At 46.9% G+C, this 13,385-nt stretch overlaps 1 protein-coding gene across 2 annotated transcripts in view; it reads right to left on the bottom strand.

Moving 5' to 3' along the window:
• Positions 1-1,218: 1,218 nt before the first annotated feature.
• The window catches only part of TNFRSF13B (TNF receptor superfamily member 13B), a 33,634-nt gene continuing 21,467 nt past the window's right edge, over positions 1,219-13,385 (bottom strand). The window contains exons 2-5 of one of the 2 annotated variants that reach the window (XM_049874780.1): positions 9,771-9,908; positions 8,155-8,406; positions 2,534-2,719; positions 1,219-1,991 (exon numbers count right to left, since the gene is read on the bottom strand). In XM_049874780.1, coding sequence (XP_049730737.1) covers positions 1,741-1,991; positions 2,534-2,719; positions 8,155-8,406; positions 9,771-9,908 — 827 coding nt within the window. In that variant the 3' untranslated portion in view covers positions 1,219-1,740. The remainder of the gene's footprint in view (positions 1,992-2,533; positions 2,720-8,154; positions 8,407-9,770; positions 9,909-13,385) is intronic. The other variant, XM_049874781.1, reaches the window with a different exon arrangement.

Here is a 13,385-nt window from a genome sequence, read left to right as displayed (position 1 = left end):
GGGTAGAGGTGCCCCTGAGGAGGGCGTGATAGCCTGTGGCTAGTGGAAAGATGGAGTATTGATTGGATGGGGCATTAGGCTTCCTGTCTACACCTTCCAAAGTGTGTTATGTGAATCTCAAGTATATGTAGATATGCAAGATAATTTGGGGTGGCATAGGATGAATTTTAATTTACATAATCACATATTTCCCTTATTGAATAAATGCTTCTGAGAATAGTTATGTATTTTAAGGTTTAAGTGCTACTGAAAATATAAGCTTAATGCTAATATAAATATAAATGCTAATAAAAATAAAAATGTATTGGCAGCATTTTAAAATGTGTGAATATTCAAATAGTATTACTTAGTGTTGAAAGCTGGACAATGAATAAAGAAGACCAAAGAAGGATCGATGCCTTCGAGTTATGGTGTTGGTGAGGAATATTGAATGTACCATGGACTGCCAGAAGAACAAACTAGTCTGTCTTGGAAGAAGTACAGCCAGAGTGCTCCTTGGAAGTGAGAGTGGTGAGACTTCATTTCACATACTTTGGACATGTTATCAGGAGGGATCAGTCCCTGGAGAAGGACATCATGCTTGGCAAAGGGTCAGCGAAAAAGAGGAAGACCCTTGACGAGATGGATTGACACAGTGGCTACAACAATGGGCTCAAACATAGCAACAATTGTGAGGATGGCACAGGACTGGGCAGCGTTTTGTTCTGTTGTACATAGGGTCATTATGAGTCAGAACTGACTTGATGGCACCTAACAACAACATTGCTTAGTGTACCATTCAGAATCTGTAACATTTAGCATGAGATTAAAGTAGGTGTATTTAAAATATAAGTCAGTTTAAAGAAAAATATTAACAAAACACTAGAGCAGATTGGAAACCCTAGTGGCGTAGTGGTTAAGTGCTACGGCTGCTAAGCAAAAGGTCAGCAGTTCGAATCCACCAGGTGCTCCTTGGAAACTGTGGGGGCAGTTCTACTTTGTCCTATAGGTCTCTTAGGGTCCTATGAGTTGGCATCAACTTGACAACAACAGGTTATTTATTAGGTTTTAGAGCAGATTGGTGGCTAGATAGGGCAAAAGGTAGGATGTAAATGAAAATCTTTTGCTGCGTTCCCAGGAAATATCAATCATCCTTTGAGGGCAGCTTGTCCCACTGAAGTTGAGCTGCCCCCCTTCCTGCCCACCCCAGGCCCCCCTCCCCTCCCACACACACACTGTCTTCATACCCTCGCTGAGGTCTCAAGGAAGGGAATCTGTGTTTTTAAAAGCCTCCCATCCTCCTGGTGTTTGCCTCTGTTGTGTGCTGTGCCATGCCCTTCTTTAGTCTTCTCTTTCTCTCTTTCCCTCTTCACAGAGAGTAGAAAAGACCCCACTGTCACTTGTACCCAGCTGCTTACAACCCAGCACAAGTTAATAAACTTTCCCATGAGTCCAGTGAGACCTTCGAGACTGCAGCTGTGCACAGAACCAAGTGGCTTTGCCATGGGTCAGCCCCAGGAGGGTAGGTGTGAGGGCTGTGTAAGGGCACAGCCAAGACCAAGTATGAGAGGCTGCAGACACCAGAGGCTTTATTTCTATGGGAGTGGTGTTCCCAGGGCATGACCAGCAGGCAATGACTTTATTTTTAGGTAATTGTGAGCCACAGTTTACATACAGAACTGGGATCAAGAGAATGAAGTGGCCTCCTGCTCTGAAATCTCCCTATCTCTGTCTCTGTGTCTGTCTGTCTCTCTCTGAGCTCTATGTGGTGGGACCTCTTTCCTGGGAGGGAGCACATATGATCTTGAGGCCGCTGTCCTCGTCGCAGGAGGAAGGCTGCACAGACGTGGTCCTGGGAAGGGGTCGCCACCTCTGTGTGGGGTCCAGGCCCTGTCCCCTGTGGTCTCCCGCACTTTCCTCAGTGGGTGCCCTCTGCTCTGGGAAGCAAAAGCTGCACGTTTCCACCGGCTCTGGTGTCCCGGCCCCACCGCTTCCAACTTCCATCAAGTGATCTGAGAAAGGGGTGGAGAGGTGTTGGCCCAGCCCTGCCCTCCTCATTCCTGCACCACAAGCGACATACACACTGGTATGGGCACAGGTCGTGATGAAAAGGAAATACTTCATGCAAACTGGTAAGTCGCCACCGCCTCCCTCCCCTAAACCTTCCCAGCCCTCCAGCCAGCCCAACTCCATGCACCGGGAATCCAGGCACCTCCTCAGGCCCAAGAGCTACTGAGCAACTGCCCAGCAGAGCAGGGCCCTCTAAGGCCCAACTCCGACCTCCCTTCTGATTGTTTGCACCCCCAAACAATTAACACCACTGGGGACAACCCTGCTTACTGGGACTTTTTCGCATCCCTTCCTCAGGCTCCATGTCCCTGTCTGCCTGCCTATATACCTGTTCAAACCGGGAGAGAAGGAATACTGCAGGGATATGCTCCAGGCCTCTCAAAGGATGATTTGGCAAAATGCCCTCCACTTAGAGCTGGGGCAATGACAAGACAAAGGGGTTGCTCCCTGCCAGTGACACGCATGAGAATGGGAGAGAACTCACCCTGGGAGGATTCGGCCTGAGCGGGGTTTGGCCTGGGGGGCAGCTGGCAGGAGCACTGGCCCCCCTTCCTCTTGAGGAAGCAGGCCATGGCCACGAGGAAGCAGCAGACAACGGCACACAAGCAGAGGCCCAGTGTAGTGTAGACCAGTACCAGCTGGCCTCCACTCAGCTTCAGCCCTTGGGGTGCTGCAAGACAGGGGGACACCCAGAACTCAGGAGGAGCTGTTGCTCCCTAGGCCTTTCACCTCTTAGGCCAGCAGCTTCCAACTCCATGGTCTTTCTTTTCCCTTTATTAGGTCCATGCAGTCCACACTAAATCCACACCCACATGCAACCCACATGTGCTCCACATGCAGCCCCCACACAGTCCTCATTTAACCCACATGCAATGCGTGCAATCCACATGCAGCCCACATACAACCTATGCAATTCACACAAGTCCACATGGAACTGACACAGTCCACACACGGCCTAGACACAATCCACATGCAACCCACAGGGCCATCCCTACCCAGCTATGTGGTTGCTGGGCCTGTGGCTGTGGCGGGCCTAGTCCCCAGACCCCTGGTCTGCTGTAGGCCTTCTGGACCCTGAAGCTTGGTTGACTGACACACTCAACCCTGGAGGAAACTGTCCTCCCACACAGCATGCCAGTGGCAGCTTCTTCCAAGACCTCAAGGCTAGAGAAAACATCCTTGAGTTAGTCCTTTAAATTGTCTCCACTTGACACAGGGATATAGATTATGGCAGAACCAGAGATGGATGGATGGGGGTGGGTGGATGGATGGATGGATGGATGGATGGATGGATGGATGGATGGATGGATGGATGGATGGATGGATGGATGGATGGATGGATGGATGGATGGATGGATGGATGGATGGATGGATGGATGGATGGATGGATGGATGGATGGATGGATGGATGGATGGATGGATGGATGGATGGATGGATGGATGGATGGATGGATGGATGGATGATGGATGGATGGATGATAGCCCAGGAGGATGCCTCTGTCTTTCCTGAAGCAGACTCTTCCTCCAAGGAGAATCCTGTCCTTGCCTGGACAGCTTTGAGAGTGAAATGGAGCACGCTTACTAATTAGTCTGGCATGACAGGTATGGACTAGGACTGCCCTAGGGAGATGGGGCACATGGTCTTTACTTCTAAACAACTCAAACCTCCCTGTTTTGATGTCAGAGGAAGAGTCAGCCCAGGACCAAAGCTCTCCCTTTGAAAGTTTGCCTCATTCCGAGCTTTTCCTGGTCCCTGGATTTGGGCATCCTCCAGACCCCAGGGCAGGACAAATGAACCAGACTGAATATGATATATATGTAATAAACTAATGATATGGACCATTTATTGAGTCCTTACTATATGTGAGGTGTTGTATGTACATTATCTCCCTTAATCCTTTTGGGCCTATGAAGGAGGATTGATTACCCCATTTTTTAAATTGAGATATAATTCATATACAAAAATCACCACTTTAAACTGTACAACTCAGTGGTTTTCAGTATATTCACAAGGTTGTGCAATCGTGACCGCTATATCACCCCAAAAGGAAACCCTGTTTCTGTTAGCAGTCACTCCCCAGTCTCCTCTCCCTCCACCTCCTCTCTCTCCACCTCTGGCAACCATTATTCTACTTCCTGACTCTCTAGATTTACCTATACTGGACATTTCGCATAAACAGAGTTATAAACAGAGTTATCCAATAAGCGGTCTTTGTGACTGCCTTCTTTCACTTAGTGTGTTTTCAAGGTTCACCTGTGTTGTAGTATGTATCAGAACTTCATTCCCTTTTATAGCTGAACAATATCCCATTGTATGGCTAGAACATATTTTGCTTACCCAACATGAGTTGGTGGACATTAGGGGTGTTTATTCCTTTCTACTATTATGAATAGTGCTGCTATGAATATTCACATCAAGTTTTTGCAAGGACATATGTTTTCAGTGACCTGGGTATACAGCTAGGAGTGGAATTGCTGGATTACATGCTAACTCCATGTTTAATTTTTTGAGGAACCTCCAGACTCTTTTCCAAAGTGGCTTCACTGTTTTAAACGCTATTTTGAGATGGCGAAACTGAGTCTCAAAGTCACGCTGTTCCCAGTGGCCGAACTGCAGTTGGGAGCCAGGTCTGACTGACTGGCACACTAGTGCTTCGGACTGAGGACCAGCACCCAACACAAGGCAGAGAGGAAGGAGGCTGCCTCTTTGCCCTGACATGTGCTCCTGAGATTCTGGAGCTACCGGTTATCTGGTACAGTCAGTAGCTCACAGTCTGCTGGTCTCAAGCAGGAAAGGGCACAGGCACAAATTATTGTCAGCCAAAGGGATGCATCTCTGTCCTCCTGGAGACAGTCCCCTGGTGGTGCAGTTCCAAGAACCACCACCAGGGGTGTTGCTCCCACTCTGCCTTCCAGGAGTCCAGGCTGGCCCAGCACTAAAATCGATAACTTCCAGTTTTTTTTTTTTTTTTTAAAGTTTTCAAAGCCATCTCTCACCAAAAAAGTAAGATTTCCCAGGCCTGCTGCTGCCTCCAACCCAGGTTTGGGTTGGCCCGTTGGGCAGCATTGTAACTCATAGCTTAGGGGCAGAGCAGCATGGTATCTGGGCTTAAGAGAACAGCAAGGCCCATGGTTTCAGGCCCGGGCTCTGCAGCCTGACTTGCCTGGGATGAACGTGAATTTGAACACTACTCAACTTCTTTAAGCCTCCCTTGTTTCTTCATATGTACCCCTGTCTCAGAATTACAATACCCATAAATATGCAAGAGGCCTGGGTGGGAAGTTCCAGCAAGCCACCAAGCATCCCCTTGTCTCTACAGCTCAGTAGCAAGGAAAGTCTGTCCTTGGGAAAGTGCACTGGCTCCTGCTGAAAGGGACAAGGTGGGTTGGGTCTGGGGAGCACACCTTCTCCGTGCCCCACCTCTGCTCAGCACCTCTGCCCTCACACTCAAAGGCAGGACTGTCTTCTCGGCATGGGAGGACTTGTCCAGCATTTGGCCCACAGTTTTGCTCAGCTCACCTCTGCCCCCTGCATTGTCTCTGTATCCCTCAGAGGCTGGATGTTCACACTTAAGAGATGGCTTCTTGTGGCAGGGGGAGCCTCACCATTAGGTCATTGGAAACCATTTTTGCTCTTTGCTGGTCAGTTTCTCACGTAGGAATCCCCCAATCTCCGTGTGTGTGTGTGTGTGTGTGTGTGTGTGTGTGTGTGTCTGGAGTGTCCATCCCTGGAGTCCAGTGCCTCGTAAACAAGAAGTGTCCTGCCTCATGCCCCTGGCAGTAGGCCAGCCTCAAGGAGTTATAGTCCTATGGATGCTGCCCTGGGTTTTTGGCTGTGGCAGAGTGGAAAGATTTGGAATCCACAGAATGGGCTCCAATCCCAGCTCAGCTGTGCCCATGCTGTGCGGCTCTTAGCAAGTCACTCCGTCTTTTGAGACTCGGTTTCTCCAACTGTAAAATGGAAGTAGCTGTCACTTTGTTGTACCTTGGTAGTTTGTGTGTTACTGTGCTGCTGGAAACAGTACCACTGGTATTTCAGATACCAGCAGGATCACCCATGGTGGATAGGTTTCAGGAGAGTTTCCAGAGTAAGACAGACTAGGAGGAAAGGCCTGTCGATTTAGCTCTGAAAATTGACCAGCGAAAACTTTATGGATCACAACAGATTTTCTGATGTAGTGCTGAAAGCAGTCCCTGAGTGATGCAAATGGTTAAGCCCTGTACTACCAACCTAAAGGTTGTAGGTTCAAACCCACCAAGGCTCCTCAGAGGACAGGCCTGGCTATCTGCTTCCAAAAACTCACAGCCTTGAAAACTCTGCACACCTGGGGTCCCTATAAGTTGGAATCAACTCGGCAGCAACTAACAACAACATAGTGCTGGAAGATGAGCCCCCAGGTTAGAAGGTTCTCAAAATACACAGTGGCCACAACAATAGACTCGCGCATACCAACAGTCTTGAAGATGGTGCAGGACCAGGCAATGTTTTGTTCTCTTGTATATGGGATTGCCATGAGTTGGACAGCTTGACAGCAACTAACAACATTGATATGAAGCAACTCCATTGCGTGGGAGGTGGGGAAGGTCCCAGGTTGGTTGGAAGAGTTGAATGTTGTGGACTAGGGGAGGGTGCACAGGCCTGGGGACGCTAGGAGGAGCAGTACAGCCCCACCTCCACATCCCAGCTCTTCTCCCTGCATCCATGCCCTCAGCCATGAATTTGCAGTTCCTGTCGCGAGAGGCTGCAACAGATTACAAACGGCCACACTCCTCCCAGCAGGAGGTAGAGTGTATCCCCATTCTTGAATCTGCTGTCCTTGTGATGTGAGTAACAGAACACAGTGGGGGTGATGTATACAGAGTCCAAGCTGGGGTTCAAGAGGCCTGGCAGCTTTCCTTTTGCCCACTTAGAACACTGCTCCCACAGAGACCAGCCCAGGCTGCCTCTTGAGGATGAGGGACCCATCCCAGCAAATGACCCAGATATGGGTTGGAGTTCAGCCAGCATTGTGAGTGCAGACACGAGTCCTGCTGCTGAACCAGGCCCAGACCACTGACCTGCAGAGTTCAAACAAACAATTGCTGCTTGAAACAATCACTTCTCCGCCCAGCTTGTTCCACAGCAAGAGATGCCTGACACAGATCCAGATTCCCCAGCATTAATTCGAAGCTGAGCTTCCCGATGAGATGGGCATGCATGACTCCAACCCTGTACTTCCACAACCGTCATGAGAAGGACACAGCTGGCCAGCCCATGGTCCCAGGATGAGGACAAGACATGTGAACATAGTCTGGCCCCAACCAACCACCAGACTTGAGAAAGGGCCAAATTTGGGGTGGTTTGTTATGTAGAGAGCAGGCAGGAGTAGGATACTGCAGTCTAGCCAAGTGGGACGTGTGGCTGGGTAACCTCTAGTATCAGGGCACATGGGGCCCATCTCTTGGTGTCCTGGTATTGGGGCCTAGCCTCACGGAAACAGTGTGATCATGCGAGCATCACAGGTAAAGGAAATAAACTAGCCAACCTCCCAGGAGCTGTACGCCTCCTGTCTTCTCCACCAGCAGACGGAAGGCAGTGGAGATATCATCTCAAATGTTCCTGGATCCCATGGTCTCTCCCTCTGGTCCTTTCTGTCACCGAGAAACAAGGCAGGGGAGCCAAGAGCGGTTGGCCAGGACACCCTTATTACCATGTGCAAAGGGCCAGCTCCACTACAAACTCTTCAGTAATGTCTTTCCCTTCTTATTCTTAGGCAGCCTCTGTGGCCTATGACTTTAACTCCAAATCCTCTGCAGACATGAGCTTAGTCTCGTGCCCTGACTACAGCAAGGCCAGTTCTGCTTGGGTCTTGCTGCCTCGTGCTTTGAGAACTCACTCTGCCTCGGAGTCTTCTTTATAAGGCTCCAACCCCCATCCTTTCTCTTTCTGCTTCCTTCATGCCCATAAACTTCTAAAATTTTGCCTACATTGTTCATATCCTGTGATGCTTCCTGGTTCCTGGCCATGTGCCTGAACTCTGGTTGTCCTGCATGCAGCCCCTCCTTGTTTAGGACTGGGGCCTGACCTCCCACTCATTCTGACCCACAGACCCTCAGGAAGCTTACCTGAACCTGCCTCCGAGCCTCTGGGCTCTGGTCCCTGGTAGCTTCCTGAGTTGTTCGGCTTGGCTTCACCCTCCTCAGTCCTCTGCCTTTGGAGCTGTGGAGGAAGGTTCAGTAGGCTCCGTTCCTTGAATTTGTTCTCACAGAAGTGTGCACATTGCTTGGGGTGTTGTCCACAGATGGTGGCACAGCTGATGCAAGTGTTCAGGAGATGGTCATAGTAACTGCCTGGCTCCTTGTGGCAACTGAGTGACTCTGGGAGACAAATGAGTGATGCTAATGGGTGACAAAGAATTGTAGGAGCTGTGGGTCTGGTCTCAAAAGGCATCAAAGTTAAAAAAATTAATAATCAAAATTCAATTACCAAAAGCAATTCCAGAGTAATTCAAGTCCAAATTTAAGGCTGTACATTGCCCTCTAAGTACTATTTTAGCTGCATCCCACACATTTTGATATGTAAAATTTTTTTAATAAATTAAATACTTTTAATCCAAAATGTTATTTTACTTTTCATTGTTATTTCTTCTTTAGCCTCCAGATTATTTAAAAGGGCATTTCTTAGTTTCCAAATGTATAAGGATTTTCCAGTTATCTTTAAATTGGTATCTAGGTTAATTACATTGTCACTCAAGTTCTTTACCTGCATTTTTTAAACCTATCAAGAAAAAACATATTTTATATTAATATAAGGAGTGGTAAAGAAAAAACCAGAATCCTCCTTGGCAACTTCAAGGAAGGGGCTGAATGGCAGGTGGGAAAGATCACATTAATAGTTTTTCTTCTGTCTTATTATTAAATGAGAATGGCAGGTGCAAGAAGCAGAAACCAAGCAAATTAAGGCCCAATCCTACTTCCTTAGGGCTTGCCTTAAGAGTGATTAAAGAAATAGATTTGAGACAATCATTCACCTTATGAAAAGGCTCAGAATATTTTTACTTTCATGGGGCAAGTTTCCCTTGTCAGTAAAATAAGACTCTATTTATAAAAATGTGACAAACACAGGAATTTAAGGACACATCTCAGAGGCAGTGTAGGAGAGTGGTTAAGAGCACAGACTTCAAAGCCAAACAAACTGGAGTGGTCTCTTGCTCTACCACTTGGTATATCCATAGAATGGATTTGTTTTAAAATACACAAGCAAAAAAAACTCGTTGAGGAATAGAAAAGCAGAATTTTTATGATTTCACAGCTGGTGATGGGTGCACAGGGGTTTATCATGCTCTTCTCTCTATGCTTGAGTATGTTTGATAATTTCTATAATAAAACATTTCAAAAAAAATTAAAAAATAAGAGCATGACAAAAAAGGCTGAATTTCTATTGGGTAGTCACAGAAGATCTCTGCAAAGAAGAAATATTTGGGCAGAGACCTGAAGTAGGAGGTAGGAGGGAGCCAAAGAAAGAAGAATGGGGAAATGCATTCCAGCAGCATGTGCAAAGGCCCTGAGCAGGAAAGAATGAATCATGTTCGAGAAACTGAAAGGAGGCCAGTGTGGCCAAAGCAGAAAGATGGAGGAGGAAACAAAAGTGCCACATTGTACATCTTCATTCACCACCCCTCCACAGCCACCCAACTGCAGTGGAGCCATCCCATCCTCTGGGCTCAGGTCCTAGAACTCACTGCAGAAGTCTGCACAGATGTTTTGGCTCCGACGGCTGCAGATGAGTTTGCAGGAGATGCAGGCGGTCAATAGGGGATCCCAGTCGTGCTCTTTGGGGCAGGGCCTCATGGCCACTCCCATCCATGGACCCTGTAGGGCTAAGAGGCAGGAAGCTGTGACGGCAGCTGGTGGGCAGCCGCAACCAGCCTCTTGTTTGTGGCTGGAACCCAGGTGGCCTCTCCAGCTCACATTCCAACTCTCTGTCTCAGTGAGCAGAGGGGAAGCCAAGAAAAGCTAGATTCTAACCTCAGCCATACTTGCTGGGTGAACTGATATGACTGCCTCACCCCTCTGAGCCTCAGTTTCCCATTTGTGAAATGGTTGTTGTGAGGGTTAAATGAGACTCCATTCTCATATCAACTCATGCCCTACTTGGCCCTGCTCTCCACCCTCTTTAATGTGCCACACCTCCTCCCAAACAGGGACTTTGCTGATGCTATTCCCTTTGCATAAAATGCTCTTCCTTCTCCTCCTCTACTAGTTAATTCCACCTCATCCTTTAGGTCTCAGTTTAAGCTTCACTTCTTCAGGGAAGCCTTTCTGACTCTCCCTCAGATGAGGACATGTCCCCTCTTCTACAGACTGATAATGTCCTTTACTTGTCCCTGACCTCATTTTACTTCTATGTGTGTGATTATTTGATCTTTTTTTTATCTCCCCCGATAACTGTGAGCATCCTTCGGGCAGCGGTGGTGTCTATTTTTTTGTTAGTTGCTGCATCCCCAGAACCTAGACAGAACCTAGTAGGTGCTCATTAAATGAATGAATAATAATAAAATGCAGACCTAGCCAGTGCCTAGCATACAAAAAGCACTCAATACATGCCAATTTCTTTCCTTTTATATTGTGTGGTGGGATGAAACACACATAATAAAGTATATCAGGTGCACAGATCTTAAGTGTACAGCTAGATGAATCTGTACTTATATATATATATATATACCTGTGTAACTACTACCCACATGAAGATACAGAACGTTTCCCACACCCTAGAACACTCCCCAGGGCCACCTCCCATTCAATACCCAGCCAGAGGTAACCACTATTCTGACTTTTGTCACCATAAGCTGGCACTGGCTGTTCTTGAACTTGGTATCTGGCTTCTTCTGCTCCACGAGGAACCTGTGATTCATCCATGTTGATGTTTTCTTGGCCTTTTGGCTTTGTCTTGCTGTGAGTCTCCCGTGATTTGAAGGCATCACCTCTTCTATAATTTCCTGTCTGATTTAGTGACATTTGCTTCTCCAATACCTTCTCCTTTTAAATGTTTTCACAAGGCGTTTGTTAATTCTTTCAGTGGAAGTAAGCCAAGAAAAGATAAGTGGCTTCCCATTTAGCATGGCAGCTTAAACACACGAATGTGTCTTACTTGCCTCTTGGAACTCTCTTTACTTCCCTGACAGTGAAGGATATTTGTCCTCAAGGATAAAGAAAATGGGAGAAGTGGCCACAGCAGAGGATTGACAGAAGACAGATGGACCTAGGTAACTGACTTCAGCCTAGGATTTCTCTACTTTGATGCCCACACGGGGACGGGGCGGGGGGAGCGGAGACAAGAACCCCAGAAAGTCTTTGGAATTGGAGGCAACAAGTATCTCTGAAGGTAGGGTGGGACGGGGCGAGGCTGTGAAAGGAGGATTATTTGGAAATCTGTATAAAGAGGGCTTGACTCCAACTTGAATCCCAGCCCCAGCCAGGTGGCAGCCCCTCCCCATGCAAGCTGAAGACTGGGAGTCTCCTCAGGCCCAGCTTAAGGGTCCTTCTTGAAAAGAGGGGGCTTATACGAAAATTCTTCCTCCCAAATGGTCAGGTTCCCCCTCCCACCCTCGCCACCATCACCACCACCTCCATCATCACCACCACTCTCACCCCAGCTGTCTACAGAAGGGGTGCTTGAGGCCATGTTGTTAAAACACCTCCCTCCGCACTCCCCAGCTGGCAGGAAATCCAGACTCTACTTACTGGTCCAAAGGAAAAGACTTACAGGCACTGACTGGGGGAGTTCCTCTCAACAAGATGGCCAAATCCTTGCCTGATCAGCCCTGAGCAAAGCTTATACACTAACAACCCACCTATTTACCCAGAGCTTCAACTAACTGTTAGTGCCTCTGTCTTAATTATGAACCATCAGCCAAAGGAAGAACACCAGTAGCATGAAAGAGGACACGCAAACCAAATGAGCAGAAGAAAAGCACTTGGAGCCAACAGAGACAATGCAGGGGACAGAAGAAAACTTAAGTAACCACAGCAACAATCAATTGCCTCAGAAAGATAAGATTTTCCACTCATAAAAGAACAGTGCACTAGGAGTCCCTGGAAATGGGCGTGGCATAGTGGTTAAGAGCTACAGCTGCTAACCAAAAGGTTGGCAGTTGAAATCCACCAGGAGCGCCTTGGAAACTCTATGGGGCAGTTCTACTCTGTCCTATAGGGTTGCTATGAGTTAGAATTGACTCGACGGCAATGGGTTTTGTTTGGTTCGGTTAGGAGTCCCTGGGTAGCACAGGTGGTTAAACCCTTGACTACTAACCAAAAGGTTGGCAGTTCAAACCCACCCAGAGGTACCTCAGAAGATAGACCTAGTGATCTGCTTCCAAAAGGCCACAGCCTTGAAAACCCTATGGAGCAGTTCTACACGTGGGGTCATCGTCAGTTGGAATCAACTGGCTGGCAACTAACAACAACAACAAAGAAACATGACAATCAAATTTAATGTGTGAATCTTGATTACATCCTGGATTTAAAGAAACAAAACAGTGTACTATTAAAAAAAAATTCCTAGAACAAAAATTTTTGGAAGTTAAAAATGTAATAGAGTAAAAACATTAGTCGAAGGATTGGAAGATGAAATTGAAGAAGTTTCCCAGAAAATAGGACAGAAAAGAGAGGAAAATTATGGAATCAGTTCAGGAAATCCAACAGTTGCCTAATAGGAGTCTTAGAGAGAATAGGTTTGAAGAACATGAGCTTCCAGGTAGAAAAGGCCAATCAAGTATCCAGCGCAATGAATTTTCACTAATCATCATGAAATTTAGGAAAATCAGAAATTAAGAGAAGATTCTAAAATCTTCTTGAGAATAAACAAGCTACCCATGAAACTTTGTGGGTTAGGAAATCAGCGGACAGCTGAAAAGCAGTATTGGAAGTGACAAGGAAGTAGAACAATGTCTTTACATTTATGGTAAAAAATAAGAAAATTATAGAAAAATACAGAAAAATATTTTTTATTGTGCTTTTGGTAAAAGTTTATGGAGCAAATTAGTTTATCATTAAACAATTAATATACAAATATTTTGTGACACTGGTTGCCAACGCTGCTATGTGGCAACACTCTCTGCTTCTTGACCTCAGGTTCCCCATTTCCATTCATCCAGTTTTCCTGTTCCTTCTTGCCTTCTAGTGTTTGCTTTTGGGCTGGTGTGGCCATTTAGTCTCGTATATATGGTTGAACTACCTGTGTTATTGTTTGTTTTACAGGCCTGTCTAATCTTTGGCTGAAGGGTGAACTTCAGGAGTGACTTCAATACTGAGTTAAAAGAGTGTCTGTGGGCCATACTCTCAGGCTGTCAGACCAG

Source organism: Elephas maximus, chromosome 2, assembly GCF_024166365.1.
Source record: "Elephas maximus indicus isolate mEleMax1 chromosome 2, mEleMax1 primary haplotype, whole genome shotgun sequence".
NCBI classification, from domain to species: domain Eukaryota; kingdom Metazoa; phylum Chordata; class Mammalia; order Proboscidea; family Elephantidae; genus Elephas; species Elephas maximus.
Note: the sequence above shows the minus strand (reverse complement) of the source record. Positions and strands in the feature narration are given on the sequence as shown.